Genomic DNA, 22,684 nt, shown 5'->3' with positions numbered 1-22,684 from the left:
AGGGGCAGAAGGAGAGGCCCCGAGATAGAACAGCTGCTTCTGCTGGGCTGAGAGTATAGTTGGATAGGTTAACAATATTGCTAGGTGGGTTGAGGGAACCATTGCTGTGGCCCCTTGTAGCATGTAGTAGTTTAGAAAGTTTAGTGTCCTTTTTCTTTTGTAGAGAAGCAAAGTGTGCGTTGTAAATGGCTTGTCTAGTTTTAGTAAAATCCAGCCACGAGGAAGTTTGTGTGGAAGGTTGTTTTTTTATGAGAGTATCCATTTTTGAGAGCTCATTCTTAATCTTTCCCTGTTTGCTGTAGAGGATGTTGATCAGGTGATTCCGCAGTTTCTTTGAGAGCGTGTGGCACAAGCTGTCAGCATAGTCTGTGTGGTATGTAGATTGTAATGGATTTTTTACCTTCAGTCCTTTTGGTACAATGTCCATCTCTTTGCATTTGGAAAGGAAGATGTCGTCTGTCTGTATCTGTACAAGTTTTTTCATGCAGTTGATAGATTTCCACTCCATACGGCTAAATGCAGTGCCTTGCATAATGACAGGTTTCAGAGTAACAGCCGTGTTAGTCTGTATTCGCAAAAAGAAAAGGAGGACTTGTGGCACCTTAGAGACTAACCAATTTATTAGAGCATAAGCTTTCGTGAGCTAGAGCTCACTTCCTCAGATGCATATCGTGGAAACTGCAGCAGGCTTTATATATACACAGAGAATATGAAACAATACCTATTCCCACCCCACTGTCCTGCTGGTAAGATGGAAGAGGCTCTTAATGAGCATAGCATTGTGATTAAGAGCAAAGGGAGACATTGCAGGGTTTAGAATAGAATGGGTCTCTTAGTTGCGTGATAACAAAAGCCTAATGCTGGCACAGGAACTACACGATCATTCCTTCGGCTCTCTCAGGTTCTTGATGAAGTAACGATTACCTTGAAACTACCTTTGACCAGCCCCTCAACTTGTGTAAATGAGTACAGCTCTATTGATTTCAGCTGATGGGAACTGAGGCTCAGGGAGGTGAAGTGACTTGCCCAAGGTCACACAAGGAGTTTGTCGCAGAGCCAGGAACTGAACCTGGGTCTCCCAAGTTCCAGTCCAACGCCTTACCCACAAGGCCTCTCTTTTTTTAAGATTAGCATCACTATATAAAAAGAGTAAAAGGAACAACCTCCCACTCCACAACGTAAGCCACTCCCTGCTTATTGCCATTAATAAAGTGAACTTAAAGATAAGAAATTTACAAAGGTTCGTGGTGGATTCTCCACCACTAGTAATTGTTAAATCAAGATGGGATGTTTTCCTAAAAGCTCTGCTCTAGCAGAAACAAGAATTAATTCAGGGAAGTTCTATGGCTTGTGTTCTGCCAGAGGTCAGACTGAATGACCACAGGGGCCTGAGACCAGAAGGAAATCTGTGAAAAGGGTTTTGGATCAACCCATATCAGAGAAGGGCTGGAGCTGTGAAGTTCAGATCCAAACTGAAACTTGGTTCATGCCTCTTTCTAAAATTTAAAAACTGTTTTCTTAGTGAGATTCAGATTTTTGCTTTGCTAACGTCTGTCCCACAGCGAGATTTCACTGTGAGGCTACATAAACTCAGGGGCAATCTCTCCCCTCTGCTCAGAGCACAGAGTTTCCTTTTACACACACTTTTCATTCAGTTGGACTCCAAATCCCTTCAGCCTAGAAAGGAGGTTTTATTCCACGGCCAGGAGTGATATTTACAAATATAACTTCCAAGAGACACAAATGCCATTCAACGTGGCACTGGATAAATAATCAGGTATGGATGAATTGGCCCCTTACAAGCCCTCCAGAGTCCATCCCCCCCTCCCGCGGCTTTGAACACATGTAAACCATGAAAAAGAAAAAAAAAAAAGACATCTGGCTTGTTAAGTCTCCATCATTCTGGCCAAAGGACAGGACAAACCCCCTACACATTTGCTCTATGCACAAGCTGTATTTCTTAAGCTTCAGAGATGCCAGAAAGAAAACGTTGACATGTTTGTAGCCCTTTTAAAACTCTACTCCAGCCCATTCATAAAACCCACTTGAGGTTCTGTCAAATGGGAAAGTTATCGGGAAAAGGGTCGGGGAGGGCGAGGGGGGAGAGAAAAGAATCATTTCGTTTTTCAGATTTCACAGCTTATTGTAGCAGTTTTATGAATGAAGCAACTGACCTAGTGTAAATTGATTTGTTACAATGCAAATCAGCACTGCCAACTAAGAGACCGTGCAGGAGCCGTAGTGCGTCTAATGCACAACATCCTACGGCTGGCAATTCAGTCCTTGGAGCCAGGTCATTATACAGACATTTCCATTTTTTCCCTAGAAAGGCAGCCAGTGTCATCCTCCTTCAGCTGCATCGCAAGCAGGCAGGCAGCAGACTCTAGCAGAGGATTCCTTCCCCACTGTGGCTTGCTTTTGTTCTTTGGCAGCTGCATTAAGGGGTTAGGGTGGCAGTGGATACCAAATCACCTGCCATGATTTTCAAAAGCAACTGGTGGTTTTGGGTGCTCCATTTAAGACCCTGCACTACAAATGTCCATTGGTGTAACGCTCCAGAGCGATGCCGTTATACTGATCTAACTCCCAGTGTAGACAGTGCTATGTTGATGGGAGGGCTTCTTGCGTGCATCTAGCTACTGCCTCATGGAGAGGTGGATTAACTACACCTAAGGTAGCGTCTTCATGCCGCTCGCAGAGGTAGGTTTCTTTATGCCGACAGGAGAGCTCTTCCCCTTCGGCATAGAGCATCTTCACCAGACGTGCTGCAACTATATCGGTACGGCTGCACCTCTGCAGTGCCGTGTGGATAGACTTGGCCAGCTTGTCTACGCTTGGGGTTTTCTTTTTTTAGAAAGTGTTCAGCACTCTCTCTCTCTCTGAAATTCAGAGCCCTTTATGGTATCTCCAGTTGAGGACCCAAACTGATAACTATAGGGCCTTCTTCCTTACTGAGAAAGCAATATTTTGAGAGAGATAGATATCTAAGAAAGCAAAACTCCCATCAACTTCAGTAGGGCCAGATTTTATCTATAATGTTTATGCATCCCAGTCTTTGGAAACCAAGGAAATGAAAACAGTAATACCTAGAGCTCTTTCATGAGTAGAGCTCAAAGCACTTTACAGAGGAAATAAGAATCATTGTCTCCATTTTATAGATGGGGAAACAGAGGCACAGGGTGGTCCAGTGGCTTGCCCAAGGTCACCAAGGAGGCCAGCGGCAGAACCAGGAACTCAGCCTAGGTCTCCCAAGTCTCAATCCAGTGCTTTGTGCAGTAGGCCACCCTGCTTCCAATACCCATCTTCAGAGACCAGACTGAGTTTGCTCCAAAACACTGCCCATTGCAGAGCCTGGTACAGAAAGTCTGATTTCAGCAGCGGAAGAAAAAAAAACCCAAAAACTATTTCTGCTGTTCACCCACAGACATTAAAAAAAGTGTTTGATTTCATGCCCTAGGAAAGAGTTAAGGGCAATGACCCTCAAACGGTCTATCCGATTATAAGAATAAACATTAAAAATACACACAGAGGTTGCAGAAAGGACACAACCTCTCATGCATCAGGGCACAAGCCAAACTGAAACTATTGGGAGTAGGTTATTCTAAACTGACTACTGCAGTCTTTCTTGCACCTTCCTCTGCAGCAGCTGGTACCAGTGTCTGCTGGAGACAGGACACTGACTAGACGGACCCTGGTCTGATCCGATATGGTCCTTCCTACATTCCATTTGGGATCTCCAATTGCATGCATGGTAACGTATCATCTTTGGGGAAAAAGAAAGGAGTACTTGTGGCACCTTAGAGACTAACCAATTTATTTGAGCATGAGCTTTCGTGAGCTACAAGTTTGGATTTCTTAGTCTTGCCTAATGATTGATAAGGGAGATTTTCAAGGTGCCTAGCTGGCGACCAGTGGGAACTGGATGCCTACCGGCCGCCTGGACCTCTGAAAATATCACCCCCCACCCCTTAGGATTTCTTCTGTCCCATCATTTGTTCTCTAATGGCACAGGAAAGGTACAGGCAGGCAAAAAAAAGCATATTCTGCATAAGCAGAGCTTTTCTAATCACTGCTCACACTCGGCCAGTGTTTACTAGCTGCCTTATCTAACATGGTCTTAATCTTGGCTGTATTTTTATCCCCTTCCTTACCTGATTACTAATAAGTCCATTTAGCCTTGCTCTGCATATTTTCTGATCGCATCTACACTCACTCACTCTCGCTCAGAAGCCTGGGGCGACTCCGTGGAGCCAGCTATTGCCCAGCTCTGCTTTTGACCTCCACTGAAAGTAGAATTTGGTTCTTGGGCCTTGCTTGTCTCAAGCTCCCAGCTCTCGGGGTAGCCGTACGAGCACAAGCTTCTAGTGTAGATGCCAGTGCAGCTCATGCTGGTTTCAAACTGGGGTAAACCACACACATGGGAAGGCTGCTGCACCACTTCAAATTAGGTCTCTGCTGGGGGGGAAAAAACTGATTGTGAAATTTTTTGTAATGAAATGAGGATTTCCCACTCACTGAGTACAGTTTAAGGATTATACATTTTTTTGGGGTCGTGGATGCAAGAATTCCTAGTGGCTGAAATGTACATGAAAATACTGTAAGGTAGATAGGTGTAAGCCAGGAGCAGCTTCACTGAAAATCAGTTGGGTTGCACAAGTGGAAAACAAAACAGGAGAATCATCTTCATATTCCAATTCCTAGGCATAAGGGTTCCATTAAATTAATACAAAACAACCCCTGAACACCTTGTGCCCACTTACACTTCTTGTGGCTAGCCTGCCCGACCCTAAACGCAGGAAGCTGTTTTACCAGCTGTCCGTGGTGGGGGCACACTGCAATCGCTGTTAGCTATGCACAGCTGCTGCTGACCTATTACGAGGGACGAGCAAACCGTCCGAGTCTGGGAATTTCAGCTAAGCAGCCTCCCCTCCCCCGCAATTCTGACTTGAAATCCAGAGTGTGCAAGTCTCACGCTCAAAACGGGATAGTCAGGATTCGATTTACCTGAGCCTTGTCCCTTAAAGTATCTGAAGTCTGCTGAGCGGCTCAGAGGAGATTGCTCTGGAAGGACCGAGCAGCAGTGGGGTTTGTGCAAGCTCTGCATGTGGGGTTTTTTTTAAAAAATACTGAATTTAATAAAACACCAGTTTTTAAAAGACTTATGTTCCCAGCCTAGGGACAAACCCAGACCAGAATGTTCATGAGACCAAACGCTCGAGAGATTTCCAACCCTTCAACTGCGGAGTGAGGCAGCATGGCCTAGTGGATAGAGCACTAATCTGGGACTCAGTATACCTGAATTCTATTCCCAACCATGCCAGTGACTTGTTGTGTGACCTTGGGCAAGTTACTTTCTCCCTGTGCCTCAATTTCGCCATCTGTAAAATGGGGATATGGACACTGACCTCCTTTGTAAAATGCTTTGAGACCTAAAGAAAGAAAGATACTATGTAACAATAAGGTGTTATTAATCATCACCCTTCCTGAACAATGCTACTAATCCATTACCCAACAACAACAAGCAGCCCTGTTTGCAGGATTTCTTCAGAATTTTAAGCTAAATAAAAACAAAACAAGCTCCTTGGGGCAAGGACCATCTTTTGTGTTCTGGGTTTGTACAGCACCTGGCATAATGGGACCTAGGCCATGACAGGAGCTTCTAGATGCTACCACAATACCAATGCTAAAATATGTATGTTCAAAATTTAGATGCTGATTTAAAGAGAGATTGATTGAGATTTAAAAAAAAACAAAAACACTAAAGGAAAGATGTTCAATTGAATTTTACCTACAAATCAAGTTGTGGGTGTGAGGAGGAGGCCTTTACACTTTTACTTACATTTAAAAAAAAAAGGGGGGGGGGAGGGATATTTCCATCAAACCCTCTTCTTGCATTCAAGAGGCAACATTTGTTTTTAAAACCAAAAACAGTCCCTCTGCAGCCCAACATTGCAGACCTGGTTTAGTGCAAATGAAAACAAAGTGGACTAGAAACTGACAGTACACCAGGTGAAACTGACTAGTCTGTTCTGGATGTCCACTTTCAGACCTCTGCAGGAAGTGAGCAGGTTGGGATTTTTAAGATCCCTTCAGTTTTGATAAGCTATGGCTGAGTTAGTAGGGCAGGTAAGGTACTAAATTCTTTCCCCTACTGCATTCCCTTGATATTGTGGCAGCGTTGATCCAGTCAGGGTGGAATTTTCAAAAGCACCTCAGTGACATAGGAGGACAAGTCTCATTTTCAAAAGCGACTTGGCACTGACGAGCCATTGACATCACTGTCGACCTGGGCTGGGAGGGTCACTGGGTATGTAGACATACCTTGAGTCACTTGGGATTCCAAGTACAATGCTCTCCATCCTCGCAAGGCAGTCCCCATAATAGAATTTCAGCCTACAGAATTGACCCCCTGATGTCCTGTCTGTCTCCCCTTCTGACCAAATGCTGCCCAGGCACCAGAGGGCATTTCCCCAAGTTAAATTATTACTTCCATCACAGCAGCACCCAGAAGCCCTTACTAAGATCAGAGCCCTGCTGTGCGAGGCGCTGTACAGACGCTGCTCCAAGAAGCTGACAGACAGGACAGACAAGGTGGGAGGGCAAACAGAGGCACAGAGACATGGTGACACCCCAGGAATAGCACCCAGGTCTGCTGGCTCCCTATTGGCCACCCTGTGCTGATTGCACCAGGCTGTCACGAACTTTAAGGGGCTCTCTTGATTGTTTTGTTAGACAGTAAATTTTGGAGTTTGCTTCAAATCACAGGCAGGCGAGATCTATGGATGATGGGTCTCTTTTGGGGCAAATTGCCTCCACTCCATATGGAAGATCTACATGATCCTAAAAATCAGCTTATTCAGGTTGAGATCTCCTGCAGGATTGTAGCTATTGTGTAGACAATGAATCTCCTCCCCTGTGCGCCCGCCCCCCCCCCCCAGCTTCGTTAGAATATCCTGGGACTTGGATTACCACCAGACGGGCACAAGTGAGCCCAGAAACCACCTCTCACGTGTTAGATCTGGGCTTTGAGCTCTGTGCCATTATTGGCTCTAAAGCCTTTCATGGCTTCTCACGTCCCCGTTAGGAAACGGAAAAACCAGCGGCTTAGACGCAGACGGGACTCCCTAGGGATTAGAAGGCAGTCATCACAAATGGGGAGGGGAAATCTTTTACAACAAAACATCACCTCATCTCACACCCGCAGTGACCTCTCAGAGCCAAAGTCCACCCTTTGCAGTGCGTGTTTCTGTTGCTAGGCCCTGCAAAGCATGCTCTCAGATAGAATAGAGCCCATAAATTATGGTCATTCAGAGATAAGTGATCCTTGAATCTCTATATCAAATTACTTATTATTTGCCTCATGGTAATGCCTAGAGGCCCCAAGAAGCGTCCTGTTGGGCTAGGCACTGTACACACATATAACGAGAGAGGTGCGCCTGACCTAAAGTGTTTAAAATGGGAGTTTTGCCCCACCTTCAATAGGTGCAGAATCAAGACGACAGGAGGATGCCACAAATGGGGGAAAACACAAGTAATAGTGGACTCAAACATCTAAACAGGAAGTTCTCTCCTTCCTCACCCACCTCAGTTGCGGGACCCTATAAAGGGAAAGGAAGAGCCCCACATGGACAACCAAAGAAGCGCGAAGGGCCAATGATTAGAATTCGGCACAAAAACCACGGGTGTAGTTTTGATTTGGGTTGGACAGCCCCGTCATTCTAAAGCCACAGCTCATTCTCATCCCTGGGCCATTCCGCCCGGGTGGAATGAAAGAAGCTGTTTATTCAACCAACTGAACCGGCACCAAACGCTTCCTTTCCAAATTCATGAGACGAAACAAAGCAGAGAGATACGAGGACTTGAGCAACGTAGGACTGGACTCTCCTCTCATGCCAGTATAAAATAGAGGGCAACTCCACTGAAGTCAAGGTGATAAAAAATGAAGCAAGTACAAGGAGAATAATGCATTTAGTATCTAGGGCACAGCAATTTGGGAGCAGGTAACACATACCTGCACAAGAGAGATAAGCTTTCTAATTTTAGCACAACTCCAGTGCCTTATGGGAGAAAAGGCCAGGCAGAGAATGGAATGGAGAAGTTGTTGGGAATTTGGAAAGGTGGCTGTTGAGCAATAGTATCTCACACACAGAGACTGGTGTCTGGCTGGCCCACGTTCCACCTATTTGCAAGGCAAAATACGTGTTGCAAAAAATACCACATTCCCGAGAACGCCATTGCATGCGTGCATACAACCGCAGCCATAGCTCGCAACACTTCTCCCACGTACCAGTTATCCTGGTCTACTGGACAGTACTGGACCCAGGAGATGGGATCCAACTCTCCACCAGAACCTGGAGGAAGTTCAGGCCCAGATATGAACTTGACAACTCAGTCCCTCTCAGATCCACTCTAAAGGCTGTGAAGGAATGGCGCTAGCAGTTGCCAAGTGTTTTTCAGTGTGTAAATCTAACAAATCCAATATAGACACAGGCACTTAATGCTTGAGCCATGAAGAATCTCTGTTCGCAGTATGAGGACTATGACATGCAGTTGAGCAGATATGATTCCATCCACCAGAGGGTAGCCACACACACTAGCCAGCCCACTAAAAGATGCATTCATGTAAAAGAAGGTACTCACCCAATCCCCTCTTTGCACCACCCAGACACAGATACAATGGAATAAGGCGACATCCCGGGGGATCATTTACACACATGACTACTAGCATGCTATCCACACTGACCAGCAAGGCTCTGCATGGACCCTGTAATTAACATTACAGTAGCTATCAAAAGCCTCAACTGGGATTGTACAAATACATCAGCGATGGTCCCAAAGAACTAGCAACAGCATTGTTTGCTCATGGGTACAAACCAGCACGAACCCTGGAGAAGACCCTATTTCACTACACTACAAGTCAGCACTTGGTTATGAGCCAGCGCATAGGAAAAGACTATTCTGTCTGTTGGTTATTTAAATGGCTAGCAGCAGGCTGGAAGCTAAGACCTTTATGGGCTGGATAAGCAGTGCACAAACTAAAGTGAATTCTCTCCGCTATTGCTCTCGCAATGGCTTCACGCTCAATATGATGGAATGAAAGGCAGAGAAAAGAAATGACCTCTCTTCCACGCGGTCCTCTTAAACCAGCCCTACCAAGTCACACATATGATCTATCCACTTATTAACATGGTCAAGAGTAATACATTGACGGTAGGGCATTAAACAAGAATCAAGTTATGCCCTGGCAAAGAGGCCAACATTACATGCAGTAAGATAACCCCAGAAACGTTTCTGGATTTGTTTGCACTTTCAAGCACAGATCTCAGCCCCATGGCCGAGGCATTTTCCAAGCATCTGAGCTGGAGGACTACTGGAGAGGGCCAGGAAACAGGGTACAGGCATGATGAGAACATCTGTGGGGACCACTGGGTATGATTAGGAAAACCAGAAGGGGTGGCTGAGAGCTAATTCGGAGCTCTGGATGCAGAAGATATGGTTGAAATTACTGTGCAAGGTCTAAGGTTAATATATTACATCAGTGAACTTACCACTCAAGGCAGACGTTGTGTTCTCCAAGGCATGGCACACAGCTAGTAAAATACCTAGGGAAAAATTTCAAATACAGGTCAGAAACAATACAACAAGCAACAAATTGATTTAAACAGTCAAGAGAGACACAGAAGATCTTTCAGTTTCTAGCTGCGGGGGCAGAGTCAAAGATGCAAGAGACCTACAGGTTTTTAAATGAGTCAATGGCTTTTGGGACATATCCCTATGTTTTCAGCTCAGAAAGGATCATCTCAAACTATACACATACATACACCCAAGATATCCAAGTTTATGTATAATGCAATAGATACACACACCTGATCTATACAGGTATCGATGGATGGAAGTATTTACCCCAACAAAACCGCACAGGAGTAGAAGCAGCAATCATACTTTGAACATCCATGAAAACTTTCATCCTAGGATCTCAAAGCAGGTTTAAATATTAAATCTCAGTACCCCTGCATGGTAGTTTTAAATATCCAGGTAGAGATTAGGAAGCTGACACAAACACACAGAGGTTAAACAACTTGCCTAAGGTCACGCACCGCGAGGGTTTGATCCAGTGTCCATTGTGGTCAATGGACAAGTCAGTTGCAGAACTGGGAAAAGGACCCACGAGTCCTGACTCCCAGCTCCAACCAGTGGCTCAAATCTATCCAAACCCAAAGAACTGTGTGTACTGTAAGCCCTCTTATCCAAAGATTCCCCATCTCAATTAAATAGCCTTTTTATTTGAAACCCAGTTTATCGCATGAATTCCACACTCCCTAATTCTGTTGAGATAAGCAGAGTTCCAGCTCTTATGTTACCAGTTGCAAACAACTGTTCATAAAAATGAACAAAATGTGCACCAGAAAGGCAAACTGGCGGTAAGAATGGAAGCACTATCCTAACACGAAGCCTACAGAGCCATATGGGTCTGCATATAGTGGAAGGGTTCTAAATAATCCTTGTTTTAAGAGGATTTAAAGGGGGAGGAGAAAGCTACACACACTATACATTTCTGAAGGTCATTCTTTTTCCATGCTGAGAGTTAGGAGGAGGAAATTGACCACCAGAAGCAGAACTAATAGCAAATCTAGAAAACAATTAGGATTAATTTAGATTCAGCTTTCTGGAACTGCAGGCGCAGTGGAAATGCAAAGCCAGGTTTCATTGCTCTAATAAGACGGGTCACTGAGCCCGGGAAAAACAGAGGTCGGAGCCAGATTTTGTTCAGGCTGAAGTGCTGGTTAGACCCACCAAATTTAAAGCCAGAAGGGACCACCAAATCATTGAGTCCGACTTCCTGTAGATCACAGGCCAGAGGATGAAGAGGAGGGGTATGGTTTGGACAGCTTACATGATTTTGGAGCTTTTGCTGTGAGACTTCAGGCTGAAATAGTGGCTATTTCACCAGATCAGCTCATTTGGCAGAAGGTTAAATAGTGAATCACATGATCAAGAGATGGGTCTCCTTGCAAGGATAACCCATTCTGGGAGATTTAAAAAAAAAAAAAAAAGCATTAGAACTGCCTTTTAATCTCTCTTGGAAATAAGGCCATGACAGCAAGCTGGGATCCAGAAATCGGGATGCCAATACCTCTTCCTGAAATTGAGGGGTTCAGATTGAAGGTCCTGGTTTGGGCCCTAATTAAGCAGAGCCATGTGAAACTCAACCATTTCCAGTCTGCAGGATTCTCTAACCTTTTCTTGATTTTGGTTCATGCAGCAATTGAACCTCACCCTCCTGAGTCTTGGTCAAAACAATCCCCAAAGCTAAACCAACACTCAGCTGAAGCCAGTTAGTGTGGCTGGTTGGAGTCAAACCCACCAAGACTCTACTAGAAATCATTCAATGCCTCTTGCTCAAAGGGCTCATAACCCCTAGTGAGACTGGGCTGAGTACTAGGTCTGGAATGAAAAACACACGTCAGATAAGCTGGGAACGTTGCAAACAGGTGCCCAGTTATGAACGCTCGGCTGCCAAGTTGAGATTGGAGCTACATTGCACCCACAAAAACAGAAGAAGAGATTCAAAGAACAATTGTATGAGGATAAGGGCAACTCACTCTGCCTCCTAGATGTTACACACGTTTGTTTAAAGATATGGCCCTTGGAATGCTGGCATTTCCCCAAAATTCAGCTAGATGGAGCACCCTGCTGGACTTCCTGGTGACAGCACACAGAGTGTTAACAACAAGCATATCCAAACTCAGCTGGGAACCTTTCCAGCACCACCTTTGCATGATTTGCGCAAGAGAGAATGCTAGCTCATAGACCAACACCTCCACAAGTTGCCCTCCAGCTAAGCTGAGCTGTGACCCAGAGATAGGCCACCAGCAGGTGCAGAAGGTTTTCTATGTCCTTCAGCTTCAAGCTGGCATACAGACAGGAGCTCCTTCAGAGCTCTCGGCTGGGCTTTAACTCCCATGAGGAAATATAAACAGGCAAAAATTATTAGCTAGATCAGGTGTTGGAACCTGTTAAAAATTGATCATCCCACCTAGTTCAAATAGATGCTTCTCTCTGTGGAGTTTTGTAAGGCAGCTGAATACACACACACACCCCCAAAAATGTTTGCTGTTAGACAGCCAGTGATCTCTTGAAACACTGTGCCACTGACTGCTCTTTAATTACAGTTTGCTGTGTTGTTGTCTGTATCTGCATGTTGGTCCCAGGATATTAGAGAGACCAGGGAGAGGGAATCTTATTGGTCCACCTTTGCTTCTGTTGGAGAAAGAGACAAGCTCGCCCGCTGTGTAGAGCTCGTAACTGAAGAGCAGCTCTGAGTAGCTGGAAAGTTTGTCTTTTTCACCAACAGACGTTGATCCAATAAAAGACATTACCTCACCCACTTTCTCTCTCCAGCTCTTTAATTAGGTGGGGTGATAGCCGCCTTTGATTGTAGGAACATAGGGATTGCTAAATCAGATTGGGCTCATAATCCATCCAGACCGACGGCCATTTCTGAGAGTGGCCAGCACCACTTGCTGCAGAGGAAAGTGCTAGAAATTCCACAGCAGGAAGATGTGCTCTCATCCCAATCACTAGGAGTTAAAGATTAGTTTAAATCCCAAAGCATGAAGTTTCACATCCCTTCCAAAGCTCTTCTTTTAGAGCTATTCTAACTCTTGACATTCTTGTTATCCATATTATTGCCCAGTCCCTCTTCAGCCAGATTCAGTCTTGCCCTCCACAACATCCTGTGGCAATGAGTTCCACAGTCTACCCTGGTCAGAAAAAGTATATTTCTTTTGCCAGCTTTGATTTTCTCATCTCAATTCCACTCAAAGTCAAGAGGGGGCTACTGGTGGGAGATTCTCTGTGGCTTTGGAATTCTATACCCGCCCCCCGTCTGAAACGGGCCCAACATGATTACTTTCAAGGCATGTCACAAAGCACATCTTTTCCCCCAGCTGCTGGAAAACTGAGCAGGTTTGGAAAAGTGGGGAAATGTTAAAAGCTTAAATTTTCCCCCTCTAACTAGTCTGGCTTGATGGTGGCAGGTTCTACCAAATTGTATTGTGCTTCATTATTTGTAATGTACTTGCAAGTTACATGAAGGACACAAAGTTGATGTATGGATGCCCCTTGTACAAACACTGAAAATAAGCCCCCAAAGCCAAAGAAATAAATTAAGCCACAATTGAAAAAGTTATCCCAATCTAGGACAGCACTTATGCGTGGAATCAGAGAAATGTAGGGCTAGAAGAGACCTCAAGAGGTCAATTAGTTCAACTGCCTGCACTGAGGCAGGACCAACGATACCTAGACCATCCCCGACAGGTCTTTGTCTAACCTGTTCTTAACAGCCTCCACAACTTCCCTAAGTAACCTATTCCAGTGCTTATCTATCCTAGGTAGAACATTTTTCCTAATATCCGATCTACATCTCCCTGGCTGCAAATTAAGACAAGTATTTCTTGCCCTACCCTCAGTGGGCATGGAGAACAATTGATCATAGTCCTCTTTATAACAACCTTTCACATATTTGAAGACATATCACATCTCCCCAGCCCCAGTCTTCCCTCCCCCCCCCACCCCCGACTAAACTGGCCAATTCTTTCAGCTTTTCCTCAGAGCTCATGGTTTCTAAACGTCTCATTTTTGTTGCACACGCCTAAGTCGCACTGAAGTCAAGGAGAGCTTAAAGTTAAGTGCCCTGGATCAGGCCCTAACACTGCTTCAGAGCAACGCCTTGCTGAAAATATACCAAGGCAGACAGCACAAGCTTAGCACTATTCTAATTCTTGACATTCTTGTTGTCCATATTGACGCCAAATCCCTCGTGGTAACCAGAGATGTAAATACACCTCATCCAGGATTTCAAATAATGGACCTTCCAGGGACTCCATTACCTTGGGCCACAGGTTCCTTTTTCTCATTAAAGGATGGACTTTTCCACTTCCTCCCACAAGTGGGGTTTTTATCCTCTCAGCATCCGAAAGCTTACATTCACTAACCACAGACTGCCTAGGTTCAGTCACCCTGTGATTGCTTGAGGTCAGTGATTCACACAAGCGAAGCCTGACAGCTGAGTAAATAAGGTTTTAGGTTACCTAGAGCAAACTATGGCTAACATACCCGACTACACGGCAGCTAGGGTGGTGAATTTAGGTGCGTGCACTGCGGTAGCTGTAATGCAATCTACTGTGGGATCATCACGCTTTCCCATGCAGAGTCACCTAGCTAGGACATCGGCATTAGATAGAAAGTTGAAAGTACCAAGGCCGGGCTTTTCAAAGCAGCCTAATGGGATATTCAATTCAAATGGGATCTGGTTACCTAACACTCATAATCGTCACGGAAAATCTGCAGCTTTCCCAAGACAAAGACTGAGTTTCACAACGCAAATTCTCACCACTGGTTGCTAGCTGGGATTGAACCCAGGACCTACAACTTCAAAGTTACAAAGTCTGCAACTTGAGTCAAAGGAGTAATTTCACCTGTGTTTCTGGTCCTGAAGGGACTGGTCCTCACTGATGACCTGCAATAAGTAGATGCCACAGATACATGGCCATGAGGGATATACTGAGACCATCACCCATTGGTGAGGCTCTCAGAACATATGTCCTAAGCGAGATGTGCACTAGGGTAGGCCACCTTCCCCAGAACTCACCATTTGAGGGGTCTAAGAGGAACCCCACGTTACGACTTAGCTGTCATTGGTTGTGCAAAGGAGGTTCCCTATTTGCATCACGTTTTCCATTTTAAGTGAGTGCACATGAATAGCCCAGCCTATCATTTACTGAATGATTTACAGGGGTCCCTGCACAACCAAACTAAGCTTGAGGCTCAAAGAAGTTCCTCAGGGCTGCTCTACACTAGAAAGTTAGGTCAACCTAGCTACACCGCACACAGGGATGCGAAAAATGCACCCCTGAGAGACATAGTTAAGCTGACTTAAGCCCCAGCATAGACAGCGCTGTCGATAGAAGAATTCTTCTGTTGACCTAGCTTCCGCCTCCTAGAGAGGAACAGGAAAACCCCTTCTGCGGCTGCAGCAGGAAGTGTCTGTAATACAGCAGGGAAGCTGTAGTTTTTCTAAAGCTGTAGTTTTTCTAACGTAGACGTACTCTCAGAGGCCTAGCTCGTTAGAAAGGGTCTTGCCTCCAGAGTAGAGCTCAGCTCCCTTGTGGACAATGATTATTAAAACAGCAAAGGAATTAAATGCAACCACCACTCAGAAATCAGGCACTTCCCTCCATTCAGCATAAATGGCAGAGAGCCACTTGCTGGCCTGAGCCACCTTCCCTATCACAAGTGGGAGCAATCAGTTAAGATTTTCCAAAGAAAACAAGTGGCTTAGAAGTCTATGTCCCATTGACTTTTAAATTGGGTGGTTTTGAAAATTGGGCCCCATCATTTAAGACAAGAGTATTGCCTCTTTGGGAAGAAGGGATGAGAGGATACAGGAGAGGATCAGGGCTGGGGGAAAGAGGTCACAGTAGAAAAGAACGTGGTGAACAGTAGATTACTCCTGCACCGGTGGTTGGTGCCCCTTGGGTCAGCCCATTCACAGCCCTAGCATTACCAAGCACAGGTCCAATCTAGTCAACCTTCTGCCAAGCCAAGCCGGAGGCACTGCTAATTGTGCATGGAGAGGACTTTTTGCACCTGGCTTAGTAAGCTGGCTTCCCGGAGTCAGGGCTCCCTTCAGTAGCTTGTGGTTTGCAGAGCTGATGAATCCCAAGCAGGCTCTGCCATCACTGAGCTGCACATAGGTTCTGTGCCAGCAAACCTATCTCCGGAAACACCACAGCGTGTGGGAATTGGTTTTAGCGTAACAGTTCTGAGAGAAGATTCACACACGTTCATTATGTGGTGGCCCAGAGGGAGACTCCGATGACTCCAAACCCTTTTATTTATTAAGGAAGGGAAAAGCCATGAGAGAGACCAGGAAATATTAGCCTTTGAACAACCCTATATAAAATTAAGAACAGTGATGCAGTCCACGTTAGACCAGTCACAGGGAAATAATCTTGCAAGCAGTGACGGGTTTGGAAAGATCTCCCCAATGCAATCTTCCTGATGGAACTCCCAATTCCTAGAACAAACCCCAGACCACACTTCTTTGATACATTGTATTCCCTCCCCTCCAGTTCTGCTCTGAATTTGGCCCCGTATTTGCTAGCAAAGCTCTCTAAGAAACTGGCTAATAACTCTGGTGCAGCATAAAGGATTTCTTAAGGACCCTTTGCATTCTTTCCATGGCTGCACAACATTGCCAGACAATTGCTACACTCCACCCCAGAGGTGGCTGCAATTCAGCGTTGCTGTGTGCAAGGAGTTTGTAAAGGGCTTTAGGATCCTTTGGAGCACAGGGTGCTCTAGAAGTATACTAGATTAGTAATAAAGCTATGTATTCAAGCAGCTCAAGTAACAGGGGACAAAAAAAAAATAGATCTTTCTCCAATTCTTACTTCATATTTCACTGACTCGTTAAGGGTGACTTATTAAAACATTAGCCTGTCTGTACGAACTTTAGTGGGACATAGGGTGACATTCACCCTTGAGCAGATCAGCACAAAGCCCTCGGAGTCCAGTCTAAAGCCCACTGAAATCAGCAGGGCCCAGTCGGCCAAAAGATATTTGGGCTCCTAACTTCTATACATTTCAATGGGAGTTAGGAGCCAAAATACCTCTGGGGATTCTAGGCCCAGGAGTATTTCAACTGACTTCAATGGAAATTGGACCAGACCTCGTGTCTCCAGTTCAAGATGAAGATGCAGATACAGTCTAGAAACAGTGTCATTCCAACATGTTTACTGTTCCCATGTAAAGGAACATGATATTAACATTCTGCCCTTTTAATTATAAGCAGACAACAACCCCTCATTAAATTAAATCTGCCCTGCAATGAATTAAGAGTCTGAGTGGCAGTTCTATTTAGCAATCCATCATCAAAGACCATCCCTGCAAGCAAGGAGTGGCTGAGCAAATAACCCAGAAAGGGACTGAAGCCAAGTGTCTGTTGGGTCTTAAATCTAAGGAACTACAGATTACTTATTTGAAAGTGCATTGTTCAGTTATTATATATTTAGTATACACCACAGTAAAAGAAAAATCAACCAGTTACAGGCATGTGTACAGCAGTGTGTTGGTGCTGTAATTTTAGTTCCTAAGTTTCATTAAACAGCAGTATTGGTGACAGTACAAAATTGATTCCTTCCATAAGCATTAAAATGAGAGGGTGAAAAATATAGAAGACAAGGATTACAGCTGAGTTGAGACAAAGTCCCCCAGGTATCTGTACTGGGACCAGTACTGTTCATACATGAAAAGGAAAAAAGTAAACATTGAAGCGGCAAAGTTTGCCGATGATACAAAATTTGGAAAGATCTTGGAAAGAGAGTTAAGTCCAAAGCAGAGTGCAAAGAGTTACAAAGGGATCTCACAGACCTGGGGGTTGGGCAATGAAAACAGCAGATGAAATTCAGCGTAGATAAAATGCAAAGTAACATATCGGAAAACAGAATCCCAATGATACATCCGAAATTATGGGATCTAAATTAGCGGTTACCCCTCAAGAAAGTTCTCTTATGCAGCAATGGCTACATTAAGCGTACATCACTAAAGCGGTGGACAATAAAATATAAGGCACCATACAAAGTATCAATATAATACTACAATTCTTGTTTATTTGAGCAGGAACACGTTTTTTGGTCATGCTATAAGAATATAGCAGACAGCAGCATTTTGGAGATTGCTTAGCTTATAGAATTGGGACTAGAATGAATTCTATGAATCACAGTCTACAATTCTAATTGTAGCCTCCAAGACCTATTCCGACAGAAAGATGTTTCTCAGTCTCTCCCTCAGAGGCATGTAAACTTGCATTACAAGGCTCTCTTTTGGTGTCCAAAGGACCCAACAGCACTTTTCACATGAGCAGGCGTGAGGAAGCCTCGATCACAGCTAGACTGTAATGCGAAGAATCACATTCCGCCTGCCTGAAGTTCCCCAGAGAACTGAAATACTTTGCATATAATACCCTGGTAAACAAACAGTTCAAGTTCCCGTTGAAACAGTCCATCTTTCCATAGCTTAGCCTGGGCTCCCTCATGCAAGATGCTGAATGCCCTGCATTTCCTATTTCAATTGTGGGAAGCTGAGCAGGACCTCAAGACAGATCTAATTGAGCTGAGGCAGAGGATAGAATGTTGTTTCGCAATTAGGACTATAGGTAAAATATTAACCCTCTGATTGCTCCTTGGCTGTGGCTGCTGGGCTATTCAGTTAATTGCCAGCACCTCTCTGAAGTTCCTTTGCTCTGGGTGATCTCTAGACCCGCTGCTCTGACACGCAGCCTTAATATCTGTAAGGGTAATTCTGCTAATCCTGCATTGGGATGCAGGTAAACTTATTTAACTTTGATTTTCTTTTTAACTTCCATTCTATTTTTACTTTTAAGCTCCAGAGAACACAGCCCCATTGGCAGCAGCTGTAATTATGAAAGATAAATGAACACTAACACATTTAGGGAGACACCAGCTTCTCAGAGCAGGTGCAGAGGAAATTCCTGGCCACCACAACCAGAGACAATACATATGAGAGAGCTGTGGACTGAAGCACCGCACACGGCATGCTTGACAGAATGATTATGAGATGTATTTTACAGTCTCATTGGCTGAATCAAGCTCCTCTTTCTGAGCCAGAAGAGTTCATGGTCCCTTTTAATAGGAGGAAGAGAGTTTCTCTGGCTAGGAAATTCAGACCAATCAGATTTTCATTGCTAACAGAATTCTAAGACCACCATCCTCTTTCCTCCTCTTCCACTTTTAAAGAAAGTCATTTATTAGCTGGCAGGGTGACCAGATGTCCCAATTTTATAGGGACAGTCCCAATTTTGGGGTTTTTTTCTTACATAGGCTGCTATTACCCCCCACCCCCCTCCCGATTTTTCACACTTGCTGTCTGGTCACCCTATTAGTTGGCTTTCCTTGCTACAAGGCTACCACAATTTAACTATCAATTGCATGGATGTCTGGTCTGAACTTCCATCCTTACACAATGTACCCTTATAAAAAAAACACACAAAGCCCAGAGAATGGCCTAAGAGAGGTGTCCCTATGTATCGGTCTGGGTTTTCAGAAGGGCCGAACACCTGCAGCTCCTACTGACGCCAACAGGATCAGCACCTCTGAATAACCAGTCCCGACCAGCACATCATTAGGGAGCCTGGATCAAACTGCTGACCCATGAGGGCAATACTTGATTCTTCAGAAGAAAGCAAAATTGCCTCATTGTGCACCCAGAATTTTAACAGAGCTCAGTTTAAGTTTAGTACTCTTCAGAACTGGTATCCAGGCTCAAAACAGCAGTCCTAATTATTCTCTCTCAACCTTGTATGTCAGGAGTAATTCCATTACCACTGACCTACAACAGCTCAAGTAAGAGGAAAATCAGGCCCCACTTTTACCACTTGGCTATTTTTTTGGGGGGGGGTGGGGGGTAAATCGTCAAAGCAAAAGGCACATTCTGTGCAGATGTAGCTCTCCACAGAGCTGCACTCAGAGCTTGTATGCCCTGGTGAAGATTCCCAGCTTTGACTCAATGCATTGATGTGGTTTCGACCACAAAGATTTTGCATAGATACAGCTAACCTGGTACAAAAATCCTTCCTGTAGACAACAAAGTCTCAGTTACACAGAAATAAAACCCAAAGGGGCTGGAATTATTCCAGATTTACACCACTGTAAAATGTGATATGAAGATCTGACACAGTGTCCATAGAGGCTTCTGATCCGGATTTTCCTCACTGACCTCAGTCGAGTTATTCACAATTTACACTGGTGTAAGGAAGAGGATGTAAAAACCCAACAGAGCTAAGTACCGGGGTTTCTGGTTCACGACTAGGGCTCTGAAGTGCTAGGGTAATACCTCTCTCCTTGGCAGAGCAAGAAAGTTATTTCAACTCCTGATAAGCACAGGTTTTCTAAAAAAAGAATGAAGTAAACTGCAGCAACTCATTGAAAAGTTCTTCCCAGTGTGAAATCAGCAATTTCCATGACAATACCTTCCCTACAGCAGCCAGGGAATCCCAGCGCTTACAGACCCACTCAGGGAAGAAGTGGATGGATGCACTCAGCCCACAGCTTGGTTTCCAGGCTTTGTGGACTTCTAGGCACAGTCTACCCTCAGCCTTCAAAGACCTGCCGCAGAGGAGGGCAGGTGCAATAGCTGTGAAGACATTTGAGGCACCCACTCTGCTTAGGAGGCAGTTGCTGGTAAGAACACATACCCACTCGATAAGCTTTAACTTGCAATGTTTTTGAGCCATGGGGACCAACCTGTCAGTGCATTTCCTCAGTGTTTCATCTTCTGTACGCAAACCACTGTGAACACTCACCCTCAGTAAGCTTGGGCCCATCCAAAAAATGCAGATCTAGCTATTAAAATCAGACCCCTTCCCCCCTTTAAGAGCATAATGTTGAAACCGCCCATGCACAGAGCTCCCACTGACTACAGTGCAAGCCAGAACATCCATTGGGCTCAAGTCTGTTCAGAGTTTTTATACCCGTGTAACTCCACTGATTTAAACAGAGTTAATCCCAATTGACGCTAGTCAAACAAAGAGCAGGATCAGGCTTTGGCGACTTCTAGGAACTCCTTGTGCAGTATAAACGTGCATGGGGTTAACCCTTTACAGGATTGGGACCTTAATATTCCACTTTTCACAGGGATTCTCTTTCAGTTACAAGGGAAGCATACATACATGTTTCCAATGCAATAGGAAACACATGCTTCAGTTCATAGAATCAGAATATTAGGGTTGGAAGAGACTTCAAGAAGTCCTCTAGTCCAACCCCCTGCTCAAAGCAGGACCAACCCCAACTATGTTCAATATGTAACAAACTCTCCTCTTATGGCACGCACACACATACACTAAACTTTGTGTCATGATCTTGCTTTAAATTGCCCAGTGCTCGTTACACACCTAGTTTAAATTTTAAACTAACATTGCTAATCACCTAGTGCCAACCAGACCCAGTGGAGAGCAAACATGCCAGAGGCAAGCCACATAAGAAATAAATAGGCAAGCAAAAGATACCTAAAGGCATTTGCATTGTTAAATTCTCAGCCAACTGCTTGTTGACAAGCACAAACTCCAAGGGGGGGAATCACAAGGGCTCTCACACACACAGTGGACTGACATTCCAGCCTCCTTATTCAGCCTTGTCAGAAAACAATTGGGAGAAGACTCTCTTAAAAGCCATCAACCAGAGAGACACATTGCAAACTGAACATAAAGGGGTGCTGAATGGGCACAGGGGAGTGGCAAGGAAATTGTAGCTGGCTCAGAAAGAGTTAGAACTTCTAGATGAGTGATTAGAAAGCACCATATTCCATCTATCAGCAATTCCAGGATTTGAAAGGGGGGAGAAGCTCCCCCCACAAATGAGAACACCCCCAAAAGCTTGGGTCCCCCCAGCACGGTTTTAATTTTGTTCTCCTGCTTATATAATTAAGTCACAAGTCCCCTTGACTCATTTAATCCCCCCACCACCCCCACCCCTTAAAAGAGCAGCAGTTGAATAAGCTGGGGTCAGAGTTCTCTTTCCATGGGAACCAGAGAAAAGTCAAAGCAAGCGGGTGTGTTTATGGCTTTATGCAGGAGCGAAGGCATGGACCGGGGCATGCCACCTGAGAAAGGGAGTTTGGAAAGCAGCGAGCGAACGGGGTTGGGGTGGGAGGAAGAGTCAAAAGAAGGAGGAGGTAAAGGAGCAGGGGGAAAAGGGAAGGAGCAGGGGAAAGTGGAGCGTGAAAGAGAGGGAAAGCGGGAGACAAAGTGACCGAGGGAGAAGGGAAGGCACAAAAGGGAGGGAAAGTGAGGAGAAAGTGAGAGAACAAAGCCGAGCAAAGGCAGAGGGAGGCGCCCAGCGCCAAGGGGCTCGACCTACCCAGCGCGACCACGGCAATCTCCCCGGCGGAGCTGACCATTTTGCAGGCGTACCCCAGCCTGGCTGCGCCCGGAGTGTCGGTGCGCCGGTTCCCTCTGCTCCCTGCGGTGGGCAGGGCTCCGTCGCCGGGCGGAAATGGAGGCGGATTCACCTTTCAACCACTTGGACCTGAGCGGAGCCGACCATCACCCTCCTGCCCCCTCCGAGAGGGGCACGGGGGGCGCCCGGGACCCGCGGCTACTGGAGACGCTCCGTGGAGTCCCGGGAAGGGGCAGGCGCCGGGGGAGAGGAGGAGGAGCAGAAGAAGTGCGGGGAGAGATTAGTGCCTAGGCGTGGGGCGCAGGGAGATGCCCTAGCTAGGGAAGGGAGGTCGGCCCCACATCGCTAGCAGCTGGAGGAGGGGGAGAGAGCAGCGCGCACAGGGGCTTCCGTGCGCCTCCGCCTTGGGGAGCCCCAGGGGCGCAGCGCGTTAGGGCGCACGCCGGGTCCCTCCCGGGATGATAGCGAGCGGGGCTGCCTCGCCAACCCACGAGCCCCAAACTTCACCAACTCCGGGGCCGGCAGCTGTGCGAGCCCAGCACACGGAGATTTTTATTGGGCAGCCGGGATCGGTTTCCCAGTGGCTCCCCCTCCGGCCACCCACGGCCCCTCTGGCCATTACACCATAGATAGGAGCAGCTGGGAGCTGCCTCCCACCGCCCTTGTGGGTAGCTGGGATTGGGCCTTCAAGACTATGGTTTGATCAG

The 22,684-nt window shown here is 45.7% G+C and overlaps 1 protein-coding gene across 1 annotated transcript in view; it reads right to left on the bottom strand.

Annotated features, from left to right (window-relative positions):
* Positions 1 to 22,475, bottom strand: part of TGFA (transforming growth factor alpha) — a 43,872-nt gene extending 21,397 nt beyond the window's left edge. The window contains exons 1-2 of the mRNA XM_073324860.1: positions 21,939 to 22,475; positions 9,549 to 9,602 (exon numbers count right to left, since the gene is read on the bottom strand). Coding sequence (XP_073180961.1) covers positions 9,549 to 9,602; positions 21,939 to 21,978 — 94 coding nt within the window. The 5' untranslated portion in view covers positions 21,979 to 22,475. The remainder of the gene's footprint in view (positions 1 to 9,548; positions 9,603 to 21,938) is intronic.
* Between the last annotated feature and the right edge of the window lie 209 nt (positions 22,476 to 22,684).

Source organism: Lepidochelys kempii, chromosome 26 (assembly GCF_965140265.1).
Source record: "Lepidochelys kempii isolate rLepKem1 chromosome 26, rLepKem1.hap2, whole genome shotgun sequence".
NCBI classification, from domain to species: Eukaryota; Metazoa; Chordata; order Testudines; family Cheloniidae; genus Lepidochelys; species Lepidochelys kempii.
Note: the sequence above shows the minus strand (reverse complement) of the source record. Positions and strands in the feature narration are given on the sequence as shown.